We start from the raw sequence: 21,105 nt of genomic DNA, 5'->3' as shown, positions 1-21,105 counted from the left end.
AAATCCCATTCCAGCGCCATACATCATACACACAAAACACATACACTTTACATATAATTACATCCTGCATATATCTCTATTTTGCAAGACATTGGTGCTTTTATCCATTATAGATGATTTTTTGTAGGAATTGCATTCCTAACTTGACCCAAGGAATTGTCCAGATACAAAATTGCAGAACTTGTAATTAAGTTGGCTATCAAAAACAAGAGATGCAGCAACCTGTTAATTATCTTGCAGTCCTCTCCTCACCCATCCTACACATGAAAAAGAAGCTTCCTTTCTCCTTCATAGCTTCACTCACAAGACAGCGGGACGTTCAGATTCTCATTCAACCTTCGGTGAAACTAATTGCTCGAAATTGCTCATTTTTTATATGTGGCACAATGTTACCTGAAGGAGCATCAACTCTTCCCCCTATGTGACAATGTAATACAGAGAGCTGTGCTCTTTTGCTGGTGCCTCCATTTATATGAATTCCCACATCAACCAAATCCTTTCCGGATAACCCTGGAGGCCCTTGTTCCTCCTGATAATTTTTCAACTTTATCTGTTCGGCAAACTTTTTTAGGGAGGAAGTTTTTTGTAAATCTTATCAGAAAGTAATCAAAATTGATTCTTATAATGCACAAAATTCTGCTCTTTTTTTTCAAATGAAAATATAAATACTGTAACATTCCATTATTTTGAAAACAAGCTGCTAAGTACTGAATGAAACAGTTCATATATTAAAGTATTTAATAGAACATCATTGCAGCACTGAAAAGCAATTTAATGATTCAGGGAAAAAAAAAAAAAAAAGATGCTATAGTCTGTACCTAGGAAAAACTCTTCTTGATTTTTTTAAATTAATGAAATATTTTACAACTATAATTTTAACTGTTGTATTCTCTTGCTAGGTTAAGCCAATCATCACTGTACATCGGTATTGATCACTACTATGTTACATCCTAGATTAAATAAAATACTACAGATATACATAAGGAGAAAAAAAATACTGATTTCTTTTTAGGAGAAAACTGAAAATTAATTTTGAATTTGAAAATACAGTCTCAGAATTATGGGGAAACACCACTGTGGACTTCTACCCTTCATGTTATAGTCTGGGTGACTAAGACATCGCCTTCTTTCCATCTTGACTTTTCACCCCTTAATTTGGTAATGCTCTTCTTGGTGAGATCACTTCTACCTATTTCTGAATCACGCAAATCAGTTCCTTGAATCTTTGCTGCAAACCCCCAACTGCTTTTGGCGTATCATCACTGAACGTCTGGAAGTGCCTCTGTGTCTCTCTCAGCGATAAAGAATGTAGGCTGGAAGCTTTTACTAAACGCATAATATTCAGATGTCTAAAACTACGTTATGAAATGACCTTTGGAATACATATTATAAAATACAGGGAATGGCCGAACCTAATCTGAAGTCCTGGGTGGTTCTTACTTTACCCTCATCCCTCTCTGTTTCCATGGGTCCATCTCTCCTCCTCCTCTACATTTGTGTCTATCTGCCTCATGCTTTGGCAGCTGTAAACTGCAGTTTTGTCCTATAATCACCTGCCATTTGTGCAGTGACATTACGCTGCTTCAGGAAAAGAACTTTCTTCATACTTGAACAACATTGCATATTATTGTCTTCTGTTTATTTTTTCCCTATTTTAGTATTATTATTTTCTCTCAAAAAAATTTTCCTTTTGTTTTTTACATTATTCACATAACATTCCATTTTTTAACCTTTTCAATCTCTCCAGTTTAGCTGTCATAATCTAGTTCAGCTCTGTTGTGATGACCATGCAGATATATGTGCCACAAAAACTAAGCAATAAAGCCCAAATGTTTATTTGGTTTGCATTTTCCAAAATTTCTGTTTATCTTCTTCACTCCACTCCAGTGCTTTTTGGGCCATGATTCATCAGCTGAACATGTCTTAAATTGTTTTGCTGCATAAGAACAAACTGAACCAGAAATAAAAATGCTTTGCTGAACCCAGGTCCGAGAGATGATGGTACTCTTGAGGACAGCAGCCTTTCCTCATAAAAACATGCAGTACCTATTTCAAGGAAGGTTTTATTGGTATTTCAGAAATGTTAGGATGGAATTACAGAGTCTCTTGTGAAGACGTGCTGTCTTTAAAGACGTTACATAGGTATTTATAATCACAGAAAAATTTAAGTCGTAAGGGACCTCTGGAGGTCATTGGGTCCAAGAACCAGTGTGAAGCAGTGCCAAATCTGAAATATGGCTTCTTGAGGCCCTGCTCCACCTGAGTAATGGAAATCTCAATGAATAAAGATTCTACAACCTCTCGGGGCAGCCTGTCCCAATGCTCAACCACCACTTACTCACTAAGAAAATAGTTTTTTCCTTCTGTCCAACCAGAATTTCCTTTGTAGCAATTTGCCTCGAGTCCTTTTGATCCGAGTCTCTGCAAAAGTCTGGCTCCGTCCTTTTTGTAGTCCTGCCCAAGTAGCAGTCAGCAGCAGCTAAATCACTGCTTAGACTTCTCTTCCCCAGGCTGAACAAACCCATTGGTCTCAGCCTCTCCGTGAATTCATGCTCCAGTCCCATTGGTGGCCCTTCTCTGGTCTCCAGTTTGCTGATGTCTTTGTTGTGCCGGAGACGCAGAACTGGACATAAAGAACCTGAAACTATTACATGAGTCAGCCACCAGGTAAAAAATCAGTGGCTGCAAAACACTGCCTCTGGCTAAATAAAGCGAAATGCTGGTAAAGTTCTGCAAAGACGAAGAAGAACAAGACAGAAATGCCCTCCATCCCCACAGTGTACAGCAAAGCAACAGAAGGGCACCAGGGAAATTCAAATTATGAAACATTCTTGATGAAATATTAATAAAACCATACTATGGTCTTAATTGCTATAATTTAACACCCTGTATGGTATAAATATTTTAGAAACATGGTAAAATGGAACATTAAGAAGGGGTCAAGGGATAATAATATACATTAATCTTGATTGGCGAAGATGTATACCTCATACTTAATTTATGTTTATACTACCGTTCTGTATTCATTTTTGAAGAGTAGTGGGTGGAATAAGCCATATGTATATATCTAATATTGAGACAGACATGTTATGTGTGCATGTGTAGATTATTGTAGGTATTTATAAAGTAAAGGGCTCTGCTGTATGAGAGAGAGATGCATATAAAGGAATTTTAAAATGCTTCACAAGAGCGTCCTCTCCTTCAGAAATCAGTCACAGATCCAGCAGTCTACAGAAGCAAGGGGGGCAGGAAATACGCAAACCTCTTTCTCACAAAATTCTTTCCTGAGGAAGTCGTTATCTGTACTGCCCTTGTAATAGCCACCTTTCTTTGTCAGTAGCAAATATTTCTTTTAAGGCTGGTTTCCCTGTATTTGCATCAGGGGCAAGCTCTGGAAAGAAGGCTGCGCTACGGCCACGCTGTCAGGGAGGGGGGAGCACTGCGAGGATGGCTTCGGGCCCGGCCCGGGGTGGGCTTTACAGCCTGGCTTGGTAGGGGAAAGCCTGCCTGCCAAATGGAGCAGTCGGAGAGAAGTCAGAAAACGTTTCACCGAGCTTTTAACTCTCCTATAGATTTTCACCCCATAAGGAAGCCATTGTGCTAATTTTTGCAGAAAATAGCATGCAGAAATTGCCTGAAATTGCTGGCACTCAAATAGCGACCTGTGCCCATGTATGCATAAAGCGGATAGGCATTTCATTTACATTTATCGTAAATTGTATGCAGTAATGATTTCTATGTGTTAAATTGCATAATCCATACAAGTCTGACAGTCTCATAACGGCTGTGGGCCGATGTCCTCTTTTGAATGCACCAGTGCCAATGAAAGAGGTTATCGTACCCTTGACAGAGGTTACTGCTGTCTTGTATCTGCTGGTGGAACTGCTCCTGCGATCACTCTCTAAACCACGTCAGTCAAAATTTACTGGGTGAGCTCAAATAGTTTAAATAGCAGATTTTTCGCTAATGATGCACATTTTGTGAAAAGAAAAAAAAAAAAAAAAAGATAAGGGGCTACTCACAAAAGTGAGTAGCTGGCTTTTTGATGGCCAGTAAACTCTTCTACCAGCAGGACTAGCTCCTCATACACAGGATTAGTCCACAGCCTCACACTCTGTCAATTCATCTATCTTCTTTAGTTCTAATATTTCTGCAGTTGCTTATGATTTCGTTAGAAAAGAACAGCATGACAGAAAAGCATTTCTTTCTGAAGGTGGGATTCTCCCACAAAGCGCGCAGAGATCTGAGATACACGACGGCATTTTGCCCAACGAGAGGTTTGTAATCTGATTTACAATCCACCGGGATTGAACTGGCACCACAGGGAGCGGGACAGTCCGGGTATCTTGTTTTACACTTTGCAGGGATGTCTTAAAAAGTGTTTTCATAGCATTGTTAGAGGAGAGATGGTGCCAGCAGAGACTCATGCCAGTAAGTGCTGGGTTAAGCCTACTGGAAAAGAGAGACCTCTCTGTCACACCAATTACAGCAAAGGAAAGCTTTGCCTTTGCTTCCAGCACTTCTGGGAGAGCTGATGAGAGTGCCCTTTCCTGCCATTTCTCCTTACTCTAAACCCTGCCAATAAGTCTCTTCTGCTCCTCTAAACAGTGAAACGGCAAAAGTGCCGCAGCTTTTAAAGGATTTATAAGGCTTAGCTGATCACATCACTTCCTGTGCCAAAAAAGAAGAGAAAGAATGTTGTGTGGCTGCGTGCTGCTTCGGTATTCTGCTGCCGTGTTGCCTAATATCAATTCCTCGCTATCTGTGCTCCTCTCTGTAGCCATTTACTCTCTCCAGTTGTGTGGTAGATATAAGCTCATTTGCACAGGAACCACCTTTGAGTTGGGTGTTTGCACAGTGCCTTTCCCACCACGGTCCTGGCCATGAGAAGATTTTGCAGGTGATGTAGTAATAATCCTAATATTTTGAGTACCCCCAGGATCTGCAAAGTAGCCATTCTTTGCACACTTAGATCTTTCCTGTTAAATCCTTCTCTTCTTTCCCATCGAATGTGCATACCTGCACACACATGTGCACGTGCAAATTCTGTAAATGCATTTGGAACCCAGTTGCCTCTGTAGACAAGCATTTCTCTTCCTTATTTTGCACTTATCCAAGGATAAGCATAATGTTTTTTTATAATACGATTAAAGTTTATGTTCTTTAAAAAATATTGGGCCTATATTTCTGAACTATAAGGTGATTCTTCCACTTTTTGTTGATTTTAAAGTTTGTTTTTTTTTTTTTTAACAAGTAGCAAAGTAGTCTTCAAACTTATCATTAAGGCAGAATTATGAAAACTTACTGTGAGAAACAATGGGCGAGTTAACATCGTCCCTGTTCACTCTTACCTGAAAGCTTTATTGTGACTCCTGTTACTTGTGGCATCCCTGGTAATAAATATTTTCATTTTATTCTGAGGCGCAGTAAATAGATTTTGTTAGTGAATGACCTTGTGCATTAGCTGTGTTATTCATGATTTAGTGAGCCAGTCAGCTGAAATATTGCTAATGTTTTCCCAACTCAGTCTTGTTACATTTGTGCCACAAGGATGACATTAAGTGTAGTTGTAGATGAATAACAAATAACATTGCTTGAAGTTGTGTTTTGGATCATTAAAGAAATGAACCTACAGGGTACTGTTTTATTAACTGAGGAAATAACTGAAAAAAAAAATGACAGTTCTTGAATGTGTATTTATTAAAAATAACAACCGTTTGGCATGCTGAGAATTAATGGTAGCGCCCCTTAAATTTTTCATATACCGGTGCAAACACACTACAGTGTCCATCCAAAGATTTTGACGGATTTTAAATAAGAGTAAGAATAAGTCATATATTTCAGGCTGTTTATATAAGACTCAAAGTGGTGCAAGCAGGACAATGCTAAAAAAGTACAGCATAACAAAGATGAGGATTGATAATTAGAGGTCAGTAGGTGTATTTTTAAATATTATATAATATCAAAGAGGGTCAGCGTACTTCCCAGGGAGACTCTCCAGAGGAGTGGATCACTTCTTTAAAGGTGCAATGACTGTTCTTTGTTTTCTTTTCCTGAGCCCTTTCATTTGCTTTACGTTAAAAAATAATAGAAGCTATCGAAAAAGTAGCTGGTAGGCTTCTGGAGAGGTTTAGTCCTTTCCCTTGCCCCAGTGACACATCATCTATTCCAAAGAAACCACACAAGGTCAGTTAAATCGCAGAGAACTGGGTTTCCTGAATTTCTACAAAGCTACAAACATAAGTAACAGCTTCTGGGTCTCTTCAGTGGTTCTTTCTGCTTATAAACCGCTCCACTTAATGTTGCTAGAAAAGCGAGAACAGGGGATAAAATTGTATTTTAGATACTACTATTCCTGGCACAAGGTAGGTCAATATTTTTGTTCCTATTAGATAGAGATGGCCATAGAAGCTTACAGTTTTTCTGCTTTTTCTAAAGTATTAAAAGGCCGAGGAATGGATCTCACATAAAAGTTTATGTTTTTAAAGAGGACAGACAGTTCTTGTTTAAAAACAATAAAACACAAAAAGGATATCCTGAGGGATATCCTCAGTGGATATCCTGAGGGATCAAAATGAAGTCTATGGAAGGAGAGAATATTCACATAGAAGCAAAAAGCACATACAGAACTAGACTACGTAGCTACCCTTGAAAAGCTGAGTAACTGCTATTATCTGTTTGATTTTTTGATAGTATTTTCATCACAAGAAAATTAAAGCAATCTGTTGAATTCTTGACTATAAATAAAAGAAGGCAGCAAACCTGTTCTTTTAGAATGCTATTCCAAAATCCTGTCTATTTAAAAGGAAAGAAAAGAAGTTGTGGCCTTAAGCTTATTTTGTGGAGTGTTACTTTCCACAATGTTGTGAAGGTGAGGAGGCAAAGACTTGCTTGCATGAAGAAGGGCTGAGAGAGATCCAGATGGTCCTTCTTACCCGCCCATCCCCTGGGACCACAAACCTTGTCTTCCAATTTGTAAATGTTAAGACTGAACACCAGGCGGTGAACTTTAATGGTAAGCAAACTGGGACTTTAAACAGTACAATTAAAAGTTGATCTAGACATTAGCAATCAGCCCAGAAAGAAGCTCGATGAGAAAAATTGTCAGCGGCTGCACAGGTAGTCATGACACTTTGGTCTACCTGAATGTATTCTGCTCTAGCTTCAACTCAACATACTGCAAGTTGTTTTATCTCAATTTTCCGTACAGAGCTGAAACTTGTCAAAGAATACTCAAGTGAACAAATTTTGATGTGAAAGGTGGAATGACACTTCTTTTTTCATTTTCTGCTAACACTGGGTGGATTGGTACACCTTTAGCTATAAATAATGGATAAGTGTTTTAAGTATGCAAGCAAATTGTTACGCGTACATGTGCTGCACTCCGTCAAGTAATGTGCAACATTGAATTGTCACTGCTAAAATGACTGATAGTATTAAAAATTGTCACTGTTAAAAATTCATTAAAGTATATTCTGTATTTGTAAAACATACACAGCCAAAGCATGGTTAATTTTGTTATTAGTACTCAAAACCCCTCTATGGTTGGATATCAACTTCCTTCTATGATTTAGGAGAATACTTTTGATAATGGGCTTCTCGAGCTCTGCAAGAAAGCATTTAGAATAGATAAAGGTTTTTCATTTCCACAGTTCTAATTCACATAAACTGGTTTTGTTCATATTTCAAGAAGAGAACCATTACATCGACACCACACCTTGAAAATTCCTCTCTGTAGCCATGGCATTGTCTATAGGACTGTTTTACTGCTGAAGTATTTTGGAACTTGTATACATATGTTTCTTACAAGGTTATGCCTGTGGAAAAAAAAATAAAATTGCATTGGTTGGCCCAACAGGTCTTTTCAGGCCTATATTTATATACGATGAATAAATGATACCTATCTCAGGACAGGACAAGTCAATCTCTGGCGATACCTATTTACTTTTGTGACTAGTGAGGGAACCTTGACTGATTTCTTAGTTGAGACAGCAAAGTTAGTAGAGATGGATCCCACCATTAACAAAAAAGCTCCAGAGAAATGCGAAAATGTTATTGCATATATCCCAAACTCCTTTACTGCAATTTAAGTATCACATTTTAGAATAGCGGTGAGCTCATTTTAAAAGACAGTTAAGGGAAAACATACAATTGAGCAGCTATTTATTAAATAAGAAAAAATAAATCAATGCAAGCAGTCAGGCAGAAAGAATGTGTTTAAAATACGTACCTAATCTATGCAAACAGACGGCGACGTGAGGTCCTGATGTATCAGGTCTTTGCTGCTCTATCCTTGAATATTATCTGATCGTGGGACATTAGGGACCTGGGAGGTAGATGGTTTAGAAAGGGGAAAGCGATGCTGTTTTAGCGAATGAGTTTGACGAAAGCTACAGCTTTTGCCAGCTGCTCAAGTAAGGGCCGGATTTTCTCTTATGGCAACATGCAGTGCTGCTGTTTGCCCGACAAATAGATTTTGTGTGCATTTTTTGAACCGAATTGAAGACAAATAAAGGTGGAAAAATTCCTTGATTGTATGCACGGATATTTGGCTGTCTTGTACCAAAAACTGTGGGAACGCGAAGGTGCACTGGGAGCGGTGAGCACAGCCTGAATTTCCATCTGCTGGTTGTATTGGCTAGAGCAGGCTGTAAAGGATGTGTGCCCACAAAATTGCTGGAGATGCAAACAATATTTTAAATTACTCCAGGCAGCAAGGTACTGCATCTGAACAGATTGAAAGCTGAAATGTTGATATCAGAAATTAAATTAATGCATGTGAGATTGAAACAATATCTAATTAAAATCATTTGAAAAATGACTTGAAAATTGAATATGACATAATATTTAGCAGGCTGTCGCTAGTACAGCTACGCAGCTTTGACTTTTCTGCAACCATTTTCATTCCAGGCCTGGCTGCCAGTTAACTAGAAATTACACATGAAGCAACTATCTCATGCCGTCACCCAGTAAAGACTGGAAGACAAAATACCTTTTCTCTGTAGCCTGTGTACTTGTCCCTCACTAAATGAATTGTAAAATTTAGTAAAGGGACCCTTCTTCTCCTTGTATCTGGCCACTTGAGTTAGTCATTTTTGTTTCAAGCTGGAGCATTTTGAATGCTTATGTTGTGTTTTTGACTAATTTACTTGCAGTCTGATGCTACTGCTGCCTAGGGAGAGGAGTTACAGATTCGCAGGCTGTAGACCCTGGAAGAAGTGCCCAGGGCTGGGCACAGTGTCTCCACACCACCCTGTAGACGTACGCCAACATCAGGGAGAGTTTACTTATATTTCAGAAGGTCTGTTCTTCTGAACATGGTCATCTAATTCAAAGTTCATTAAAGTACTTTTTAATTACTTCCAACAAAGGAAAGTGAATGAGGTGGGAAAAACCTATGTAACATCAGGTCGTGCTGTAGGGAAAAGACTTGGAGCGCGTTGAACCAAGAGTGTGGTTTTCCTCTGTCCCGTTCTCATTTAGCGGTGTGACTGCCTCAGCAGTTTCAGGAGGTGCACTGATTGCGCAAAGGCAGGTTTATTCTGGGACTGCGTTCTTGTCAACAGGGACAGAGACCAAATATCGTAAGAATCCATTTTCATTGAATTTCAAGGAATAAAGGTTTTAGTATCTGCTACGTATTTGGATGGCACAGTGCGTGGCTCTGCCAAACATAAAGGTAGCCTTTCTGGCCCACCGTTTAAAGAAGCTTTCCATATAATCGGGGGGTTCTTTGTAGGGAAGAAGAAAGCGAAGACTAACTTGAGGTAAATAAATGCAACACCTTATATTTCATCTTGCAACATCTTGTCTTAGATTTGGGAAACTTGTTAGAAAGTTGAAAGCTGTAATAAACACTTTCCGTCTCTCTGGATTTCCCTTCCTCCTTTTCTCTTTCCTTTCCTCAAAGAGGGGAAAATAAATGAAATTCTTCTCGATGTGGCTCTGTGAAAGGAGCTTTGCAACAAGCTGATGGGAAGAAGACGGTTGTTGTAGAATTCATCTGACAGCCTACAGTAAATCTGAATTAATTGCCCTCCATCACTTTATTGACTGGAGGTCCAGTCGATATAGTTAGTGAGTCTAGGGCATGAATTGGCTCATTCTGAAATGGGCATGTAATAGAGGTCAGGGGAATCATACGTCTGTAAGTACTTTTTTTTTTTTTTTCCCTATGTTTAATTAAATACAGCACACCCTCAAAGTCAGATTCACAGTAGAAAAGTAAGGTATCCTTGAGAGTGACACCATCTTCCCACAAATACTTTTCATATTTAAGGATGGTTTCCTCTCTGGAGCAGGTGAATCCTGCAGCAGCACAGGAGACAGACCGAGGAAATCTCCCGCAGAGACCCTTCCCTCGTCTCGCTCGTGCCAGTCTGCGCTCCCATGAGTGAGCTGGAGGGTGCGGTTGCGCTTGGCAACCTGCTTTAAAGCAAACCTTTGTCAACCACTCATTTCTCAGGGCTTCCTTCTTCCAGAAGTGCTATAATGAGCCTGGAGTTCTGCTCGAAGCCCTGTATGACTCGCTTCTCCTGATCACCGGTGGACTCAAAGGTTAAACCTACCGACTACAAAACTAGACACTCAAATTCCTGACTCTGCCACCGATAGATAATTTTGCTGAAGGAAATAAACGTTAGACCTCAGAAAACACATCAGACCTCCCTCAGGTTAGTGAAGACTATGAACAGTGACAATCCCTACCCTTAAACACTCAGTAACACCCTCATCGTGCTCTCTAATAGAGCAAAGCCATTAAGTTGTCCCCATTGTAATTTAGATCACAGAAGAGACTTCCACAGATTCTTTCAGGTTAAAATAACTGGTATACAGAGAGTAGGCAAAATTATTCCACTGTAGCTACGTGCTTAATTATATGGAATACTGCATAAATTGTCAAGTGCAAAGAATTATTCTGATAAATTAAAATACTAATTAAATAGGCTATTGCAGAATTTTGAGAACATTATAGGGCTCCGCTTCTTCAGGTAATTTGCATATCCTTCATCTAGTGAATTTAATTTAAAGGCCTCCTTTTTTGTGTGTTTGGAAGCCCTTTTTATTTCAGTGGAAGATTAAAAAAGGGATTTATATGTTGCTAACTGGGTAAGGTTGGGGTTTTTTTTGCTTTTTTTTTTTTAGCTGTTTTTATTACGTCTCTTTGCTGATGAGTTTGTCAGTTCTCCACTAGTATTTCAGGACTTTAAACTGTGGCCATAAAAAATCAACTTTGATGGAATGTGCAATATACCACGTTACCCAAGAATTATCATTTCCAGTTCGTAAGATTTGCAACAGAAACATCATCTGCTGTGTATTTCTGTTGGAGCAAATGCTAGCAGGTAGTACACTAAAATACTTTTTAAAACTTTAGGAATTTAGGCAAATTTTCAAAGGATTAGTAGCTTGTTCTTAGTATCTGAATTTATTTTCCCACCGCTTCTTCCTCATCTATCTATAGGCTGTCAACCATGTTTTATTGTCTTAAGTTCTCAATTGTAGTTATGCATAGAAAAAGTTAAGTAGTTATATTCACTGTTCAGCAGCTTGAAGCAGCTGCTTGATATGTAGCTGTTGCTTCAGCTTCAGCACCGCTGTTTTTGACAGAATTTCTTGACCTTCCTGAACGGCTTGTGCAGTTCAAGGGCAGCTAAAATATGCTCCTGTACACTCCTGGAGTGAACACGCCGGAGACTGACTGCTGTGTCTCTCTCCGCAATCTGACAGCGCCTGAGCCTGACTGTTTTCAGGTTATGATTTAATCAATAACACGTCGTGCCTTCTTACCTCCTAATTTTGGCAGGGTTTACATTAGCATGGCTGCCAGAGCTGTCCTTTGTGTTTCAGCCAATATCAATGGGAAAGGGGGGAGGGTGTGAGTGTTAAGTAAACTTTTTTTGTTGTTTTTTAATATCAAAGCTTCAATAATTAAAGTCTTCAGGAAGCCTATAAAAAGGAGGTCATATACGTAATCGTTATTATAAAATTCAGTGATTCAGTAGGCCCAATATTTTCTGTTAACTGTTCATGTGGTAGGAAATTACACGCTGGGATTTAAACCTTGTTGTGTACAAGTAGACAACAGCCACTCTGCTGTGCAGTTTTCTTTATCCTAATCTGTCAAAGAATCATTTGTTGGACCATTCAGTTTCTTTGAAAGAGGCTGTGGAGCTTTCTGTTTTCATAAATCTAAAATTTTGCATTTGGTAGAAATCAGCCTTTGATGTACATGCTGGGTGCGAGGTAGCACGACGCACCTTTGCAAGAAAATGGCACATCCAAAATGGAAAATATTGTAACGTGACATAGCAGGTCATCAACCATCAGTGAAGTAACATAGTCCAGAATCCATCTCAAGGCTGAAAATCAAGCTTCTTGGCAAAGATCTACTGTTTATTTGGAAGTTCATATCGAACAAGATATACAACGCAGTGAAAACGTAGCCTCAAATCGCATGGTCCAGACAACTCTTCTTCTCATGTGGTCCCTGTGACTCGGGGTGGAAAAAATAAGTTTGTCAACATGTAAAGCACGGCATCAGTATTAAGTATGTGAGTATTGCATGATGCAGTTTTTAGGCTGTTATCCAGCAAAACATCCATTTAAGCTTTCTTAGGACTCCATGATTCTATCTGCTTAATCAGTAGCATATTAAAAAGAAGGAAAAATAAGCTGTGTGTGTCTAAAAGTTGGACAGAGCTTTCCTCTCTATTTAAATCACGGACAATATTCCTGTCTTGCTGAAGGCAGGCAGAAAAGTTTCTCAGTATTAGAATTGCTTGAGGTTTCACTTCTCGAGTCTTTGCATGTACAAAGTCTTACCGATATCTTTCCACATTTTGGATATAAGAGGTGAGATTGAGCCCTAATGGTACGACTTGCCTCTGAAATAAATGTGAGTCGTTTGTGTTGCGCTTTAGACAAACTAAATAAAGTATCAGTTCACAATAATACTGCTTCTGAAAATTGTCTGCTGCAATCTGAATTGTTTTGAATGTGTTTTGAACTGCAACAATTACAGAGTATTTTTCACAAATGAAAGAAAAATGTATTAAATCCTTTCAGTATTTTAATGTAAATTTCCAGAGTACAATATGTTCCAGCACACTTCTTGTCCTTTCTGCTAGGAATGTTTCCTAAAGGCAACTTAAATTGAGAAGCTGAATCTATCCAAATTGTGTCCGTAATCAAAGGAAAGAGATAGGTGCCTGCAGATGTGTGTAAGATATGTGGGATGACTCATCGTATTAAATGTCCATCCCTTTCCGTTGACTGCAGAGAGAACCGAGATGACTCACTTGGATTACATAGTCAATGACTAGACGGCTAAAAGGAGGAGAGTTTAACAAGGCTGCAAGGCTTCATTTCTGCTCATAAATAAAAACAAGCCAGGTGCCTGGGTTTTGGCAAACTGACACAGCGTGCTTCTAGAAGGTTAAAGTCTTCCCATCCAAGTCAGGATGACCTTACCCATACCCTCAGCTGGGAATAATCTCATCCTTGCGCCGTCCCCAGAACTGTGGTGAGGCATTGTTTGGTGAGAATACCAGTGGGCAAAGGCCAAAATCACATGAAGACCATAGTAATGATTTAAAAGTATGGGCAATGGTAAGACAGTGCTCACGTTCATGCCCTGGGCATGTTTGGGTTGCAAGTATAGATGTAGGCTTAGTGATTACTACCTCTATTTTGCATTTAGCTGGTTTATGCTGCATTAATTTCTTTTTTTTTTTCTTGAATGCTTCTACTTATATAGAAGCTGATAGAAAGGAAAAAAAATACATTTCAAAAAAGAAAACATTTTTCATTGCATCCTGATGTTATGAAATAAACCGTTTCTCTTAGCTGCTAGGTAAGGGTCGTCTGTATTTGTTGTGAAATGTCCTACACAGTGACGGTGCCGTTGTAATGGTCAGGTGCTGCCCTGCTCTTCACGGCAAGGAAGACAGTGGGAAGTTTCCACTGAAGAGAACTTTCCAAATATGTTGTGTATATGTGTTAAATGTGTGAGATACTGTGTATACAAGGGAACTAGAATTAGTTTGGCTTTCTTTTTCACATAATAATGAATATTTAATGTCAAACCTACACATTCAAAAAACTGACTAGCAGAGTTGCTATCAGGGAAAGATATTCCATAGATGGCATTGGTAGGAACTGTCATGAATTTACTGATGGAGGAAACAAGGTTGGTTATACTGTAAATGCTGCAAAATCATGCATATTCCAGCTTCCCTGTAACTCTTTCAATCTTAATTTTCCTTACAGCCCTAAACAAAGAGAAGCTTGAAAAAACAACTGGACTGAAAATTCTGCAGACTGGTGTGGGGGAGGTAAGTGGCTTGGGGGCATTTTACACTGTCAATAACATTTTAATTGTTGGGTTTTTTAAAAAATCCTGGAGCTCATGAATGTTTGTGAGCTACCAGTCTGATAGTGCTAAGGGCCTTTTTATGATACAGTTGCATCTGTCAAAATACAATCTGCTGCACAAATAGCACTGCATCCCACAGAGAAAAAAAATACCATCCTTATGAGCAAAGTGCAGCCGGCTTTAAGAAATGCAGGTTTTTTGCTTTGTTGTATCACAGAAACAAAATCCCCAAAGATGAGCACAACAACTGAAGTCGTCATTTTATTCCCCTTGGTTTTGATGGAGTGCTATCTCATCTAGATCAATGGAAGTTTAAATTTGGGGTAAAGAGTCTTCAGATGTTACAGAGAATCTGACAGTGGATGACTTGCTTATTTTGGATGTAACTTGAAACATAAATAAAACATGTGTCTGTTATTATGGTGATATCACTAAGCAAAAACTCCACTAAGCAGTTCATCATTTATTAATAAAGATGATGCTATCTGCTAAGAACCTTGTATGAACTACAGTTGATTGCTAATTCTCGTGCTAATTTTGTGTACACATTTATCTCTTTTCTCCTTTTCATTTAAGTAATTTTGCTAGTGGTGAATGCTCACAGGGCTAGTCAAATGCCTTTTTCTTGTGATTACATTATTCTCAGTATTAAGAATAATGAATTACTAACTTGTCATGTACTGAAGGAATTTACTTTTTTTTTCTTTTTTTACTGATTTTCGTTTTTTATATTTCTGATTTTTATCAGTTCATGCTTAAGAAATTAACTTGTTAGGATTTCTGAGGTTCTTTGTGTAACTTTATTCACATTGTTAAAAAACTTGGTCCTGAAGAGGTACCAACACTGAGATCTGCTGAGATGCTCAGGGTCAAAGCTGTTAAGAATTAGAACTTGGAAACAAACACAGGTGAAATCCTCAGAAGATGAAAGCCAGCATCTCTTGCTTAACTGGAGCTGATTTAACTTGTTGAGTTTCTCAAGGGTGCATAACCTCAGGAGCTGGGAAGTGCATCCTGGAGCATGGCTGTGCACCTCAGGCTGTGTCCTGATTTCAAGCTGGAGTGAAACTTGTGTTTGTGTTATCTGCAAGCCCTGGGTTTTGATAAATAACAGGAGAACCAGGAGTGTGGCACGGGCTATGGAAGCCACATTCAGTAAAATTTTACCTAACAGGACTCCTCATGCTAATGAAATACCTCCATGTATTTCATCCAATTCCAGTCACTGAATGGTTTACAGTTGGCTTCAAAGTCAGCTGGGAAATGAAAGACCACTTCACTACAGATGCTTACTGTTAAATTAATTGTTTTCTTTTATGTGGTTAATGGAAAAAGAAAGCACTTTTGGATATTTGAAATGTAAGAAGTTGTCACATGTTAAATGCATCGTTAATCTACACTGTAGTAATAGGGTTGTTGTAACCATGGTAGTCTAAGGACGTACTGGAGATACAGCCTTGAGGACTTCCTAGCTTTTTTTAAGACCAGCTAATAGAACCGGAAGAAAATGGACAAGTTCTTGGGCTAGAGATCTCCCCAGTCTGATTCTTGTGGTTGGTTTAGTAAAAGTCACTGCAGAGCTCAATTGCCATATATTTAGGCTGTCATAGCTTTTAAAAAACTGGTGATGCTACTTGGATTAATAAAGACTTTGACAGAAGGTTGTGCTTTGCACTCTGCCAAATATGTATTTTTAGAAGGCAAAAAGTGAAAATTAATTAACCAAAAGGAAGCAGACATTTTGGCCTAAATATATTCCAGGTTACATCTGGGATATGGTGATCAGCAGTGAAAGAACCAAGTGTTTAGCAACATTAAGGTGATGGAAGAACATTTATTCAGCTGCTTATATATTTTGTCGGATGTGAATTCTCCCAGCTGTGTACATTCCCTTTCTGTCTTATCAGATATGATTGTGTACATAATGAATATATTTCTGCAGTCTCACCTACAAGAAAAATAATGGAGTGCTGTAACCAAGCTGTTTCTTTGTTGATAGGGTATCAGATTCAGGCTATTTCAGGTTAAATCTAACTATGTTAATCCAGTTTTGCAGTTTGTTTTTGATTCACCCTGGTGTTTAACAGTGTTAAAATAATAGAAAGTACATATTTTAACATAATGAAGGAGCCTTCTGTTGAAAGGATTTATTTTTCTTCACACGGTAGGAATGGAATTATATGTAATGGTAACTGTAAATCAAAGTCAAGATGCTCAAATCACAAGTACTTAGAAAAAACTCTTTAGTTTCAGAATGAGAGATGGCCTTTTTGTTTGGACAGTAGGTCAGATTCATGTCAAAGTTAATGGATATATAATCTTCACTTGCAGGACTGTAAAATAAAAAGGATTGATTTTGCATGGCAAGTTTCATATCTGAAATAGCTCAAGAGAAATATAGCTGATATACAAGTGGCAAATGGAGCAGCTGTATAAACAAATGCAGGAGCTGTTCTAAGCTCAGCAATATTTCATGTGTCGCTCTGGACAGTGGAATCTGGTTTAGGTGTTGATCGATGACAACAGGATTTGTTCCTCAGTAAGAAATGTGTAGGCCCCAATGACTACCCAGGCCTTGGGCGCGCTAGAAGGAAACTGTCTCTTTCTCTGTGGAGAAGAGAAATGCTTCTCAGAGGTCCTCAATCTCTTGCTTTCTCTCTCTATCTCAAGAAAAGCATTTCAAAAGCAACAACAGATTATAAAATTCACGGTAAGCTTACTGAGCCGTTCAGTCAAGTCCGGGGAGGGCTGATGAATTGCTTTTATGTCACTGCATAAACATGTGCTATGTAGTCATTAACAACACAGGTCTGGAGTCTAGCACAGCTACAATACAGTTCATCATCTTTATGTCATGTAAAAGATTTCGACAGCTTCAGTGAGTTTTTTGGATAGAGCTGAGGTTAGCTGCGTTGTGTCAACATAGGGTAGGCTCGGCTTTAGCAGGATTAAAAATGAGTTCCTAAACTGCAACATCAGAAGCTGCTCATGTGTCAGGATGTTGACTTAAAAGTTCTGTACATTTCACGGGTAGGTTTGGATGATACAATGCAAAGAATCGTCAGGACTGTGGGTAAGCAGAGCTTCTTTCATGTCATTGTGGAACAACAGACCCATACGGGTACTTCCACGGCACGTCCACCTCAACATCTAACATTTGCTGGCAGAATATTCAATGGTCCAGGTGTCCAGAGAGTTGGACTGGAGTTTGATGTGCTGTGTATCACTCTTAAAGTGCTAATTATTTTGGCACTTACCTTGTTTATAAGGAGGTTGCTATACCAGGAAACCAGGAATAACTCTGCTGTAGAGAAAACCAGTGCCGACAATTGATATCCTGAGGATGTGTGCCTTGCTGTAGTACTGACTACCTCTGGAATTATATTTCTTAAGATGTTTATTTTCTATTTGGAGTTTTCCAGCACCAATAACAGCTCTAAAACTCCTATAAGGTAGCCCTTCAAGATTTGTTTGAGTCATTGTCATGCATGATGTTTGTGCCACACAAATTCATCATGAGCTTTTCACACCTTCTTGGTTATTAAGATACAATGAAGCTGCTGGTGTCTTTGAGGCATTTTCTTTTGATCTCCCACACGTGAAATAAATCTCTGAACTCCTATGGTCATCTTCAGAAGTTCAAGAACTTCCTATAGATGAGTTTATATGAGGGTATGAATGTAAGTGTTGTGTTATCTATGTGTGTATTTGCATAATACCAGAAGAGGCATAGTACAGGTAAACAACCTGAAGAGCTAAACAGAATTTAAGCAGGACTTGTAACTCCATTCTCCTATCTCCCAACTTGATGTGGACCATTGTGTTTTGCAGAAACAAGAGTTGAACTTGTTGCTCTGCTTGGCTGAGCAGCCCTCCGAGATCTTGGGGACAGCATTTGGTCTCACCTGGAGGGAAGGCCTCCTTAGCAGCAGCATGGCTGCCCCGACTCCTGCTGAGTTCAGGATTCAATGGAGTAGGGAGCCCCAGTCCCACGCAAGCGTTAGTCCAGCTGGACTCGTACCCAGGAGCTGCTCTCCAGCCCAAGGGAGCTCAGCAGGCATCATGAACCACAGCCCCACACAGAGGTCACTGATTAACCTGGAATTCCTTCCACATCCTTCTTTCTCTTCTTTCTCTTTACATAATCACTTTTGAATTATCATAAAAGCCCAGTATTTTTCAGTTCAATTCCATGCTGAGCATGGCCGTGACCAGACTTTGCCCGGCTCAAGTCCAGCTCCAGTTCAAGAAAATTTGAAATAATTGTTCAAATGCAGTTACTATGGCATGGAAAAGTAACTGCTTTTCCAGCTTTTGGCTGAAATTTGTTTTCAACAACAATTTCAGAACAACAGCTCAGGTTCTCCAGTGGCTCAAGAAAGTGTAAAGATTCAAATCAGGTTTTGGAGGCTAAGAGTCTGTGATTTGAATAATCAATTATATGAATCAAGGCCTGAAAAAAAAAACTGAGGGAATGGCACTGTTTCTGTCTTGAAACGGTAAAACAGCACCCACTCTGGAAAACATTATTTTAAATTAACTCTTTCATTTTCCCAGTAGGGCTGCACAAAATACATTCATCGCTGGAACTGTAACTTTGTTTGTAGGATTTGAATCACGGTTCTCATATGGCAGACATAAGAATGAGAATAGTTTTCTAAACCGAATGGAAATAACCCAAAATATATGCGAAATGAACACTCTAGATGTTCTAAAACAGAGCAGCCATATTTTGACATGTTTCAGGATATTCTCATTTATAGATATTTTGATAGGTGTAGAATTATGTTGATGTTGCATAAAGTAACGTTACTACAATAAAAAAATCTGCATTTAAAAATTCTAGTGAAGCCAGAGGACATGATTAGACAGGCTTTACAGTGACGTGCAAGTCTCTTGGAGGCAGGAGTTGGATTTCTAACTTACCTTCCTTAATGTTGCCAAATTTTGTCATTAATGTCCATGTATCCAGATTTTAACAAAATTATATTGGAAATCCGTAAAGAATTGGAGTGAGTGCAGAACTTAACAAATCATTTGCAATTGGTGAAGAAGAAGGTATCACCTTTTTTCTGATCTTCTCCGATACCGGGCAGAATGCTAAGGGTCGGCTTTTCACTTGTAGAGACCAAATTAGCCTGGGATCTACTCCAGCTGCTTTTCTTACAGTGACATCTCGGCCATCAGCAAACGCTCCTGTTGCGGAGCAGGTACTGCGCCCAGGGGTACACCAGGGTAGGAAGGGATGCTGTACCCAAGATCACTGAGATAGCTAGCTCTGATGCTGGCCGTAGTGTAGGCACAGCAGCTGTGCATGCGTCAATACTCAAGTTTTAGCCCGAGTCACGGGTAAGTGTTTCGATCTCTGTCGAAACCCACCCTCCTCTTAGCAGAACTAATTAGGCTGAAACCAAGCACAGGTGCGGATGAGGGAATACACCTCTGCATTACAGCGTAAGCATTCTTAGAGCAGGGGACAGCCCTGGGAGGGCTTTTCCGTGAGCCTCCTTTCAGCATCTTTTCCTACAAAACCCCTGGCTTAGAGATCAACAAATTCATTTTTTTTCCTGTTATGTGAGAGCCGGGATTGGAGATCCTGCAGACGGCTCTTGCTGTTGGCTTTCCCTGATCGCTGTGTTGATTAGTGGCTGAATAGAGATTGCCGGGAGGACAGTGTTTTGGAGCAATACATTGCTATGGGCGAGGCATGCGTTGGGTCACAGATGGGCTCTTTGCTTTAAGGCATGTAACTTTAAGGCTATATATACGAATAAGAAAAATAATCATTAAATGAAAAACTTTAAGGAGTACAGTCCTAGAAATATTCGTGGTGGATGCACAATCGAGATTTCCACACACACAAATTACAGATTCTAAAGCTGTGTAACCCTTAAAATTCATAGATTATATTTTACATAGAATTCTAATAGTAATATACTATTTTTATGGAGTTTTTCTGACAGTGAATAATAACTTGCTATTACAGTTTTGTGAGTGTACATGTATAGTAAAGTGATGCTAATCAGAAGTTAGTCATACAGTAGTATTTAGAAGTAATGCTTCAAGCTTTAAGGAATAAAGCTAAACAGAACATTAAATTTCTCCAAAGAGAATGATGAAGCTCTATGGCTCGTTTATTTAAGATCTTGTATGCTTTTGCAAAATGCATTTTAGCTAATATTTAGAGATAATGTTAATGCTATTTATTAACTATTCATTATGGTACACAGCCCACTAGAGGGCTGCTTTTCATATAAATTGCATCCAGAGTGTTAATAAACGGCAAAATAAAACCAAAAAATATGCAACATGAATATGTATGTTATTTTACCCCGTTATTTTGTCATACACCTTCTGTGAGTGCCTGTTACATACAGAACATACTAAAGCAATATAAATCATGGCCCCAATTCTGCAAACATTTAGAACTTGCTTAGCTCTAGGTATGTACTTAGACTTTCCTTTTAAGCTACTGATAAGTTTAGAGTTAAAGAGATGCTTGGATGCTACTGAGCCTGTCTTCTGTCACATATCACACCGTCTCTGGTTTGGAGGGGCGAAGTTCCAATGTTTATTCCCTGTATTTGATTTGAATATTGCATAGCAGAGGTATTTTGACATCTGAATGACAGGTCACAGCTTCAGTTTGGAAATCAGGTGTCAGTAGTAATTTCTTTTCTTGTGCTCTGATTGTGACAACGCCCTCCACCTTCTTTACAAATTTTTAA

The 21,105-nt window shown here is 39.0% G+C and overlaps 1 protein-coding gene across 1 annotated transcript in view; it reads left to right on the top strand.

Annotated features, from left to right (window-relative positions):
• Positions 1 to 21,105, top strand: part of PTPRN2 (protein tyrosine phosphatase receptor type N2) — a gene marked incomplete at both ends in the record, with an annotated part of 658,801 nt that overhangs the window by 408,361 nt on the left and 229,335 nt on the right. The window contains one exon of the mRNA XM_082499676.1: positions 14,272 to 14,336. Coding sequence (XP_082355802.1) covers positions 14,272 to 14,336 — 65 coding nt within the window. The remainder of the gene's footprint in view (positions 1 to 14,271; positions 14,337 to 21,105) is intronic.

This window comes from Vanellus vanellus (genome assembly GCF_965231255.1).
Source record: "Vanellus vanellus genome assembly, chromosome: 2".
NCBI classification, from domain to species: Eukaryota; Metazoa; Chordata; class Aves; order Charadriiformes; family Charadriidae; genus Vanellus; species Vanellus vanellus.
This window is presented reverse-complemented; position numbering and strand designations above follow the sequence as displayed.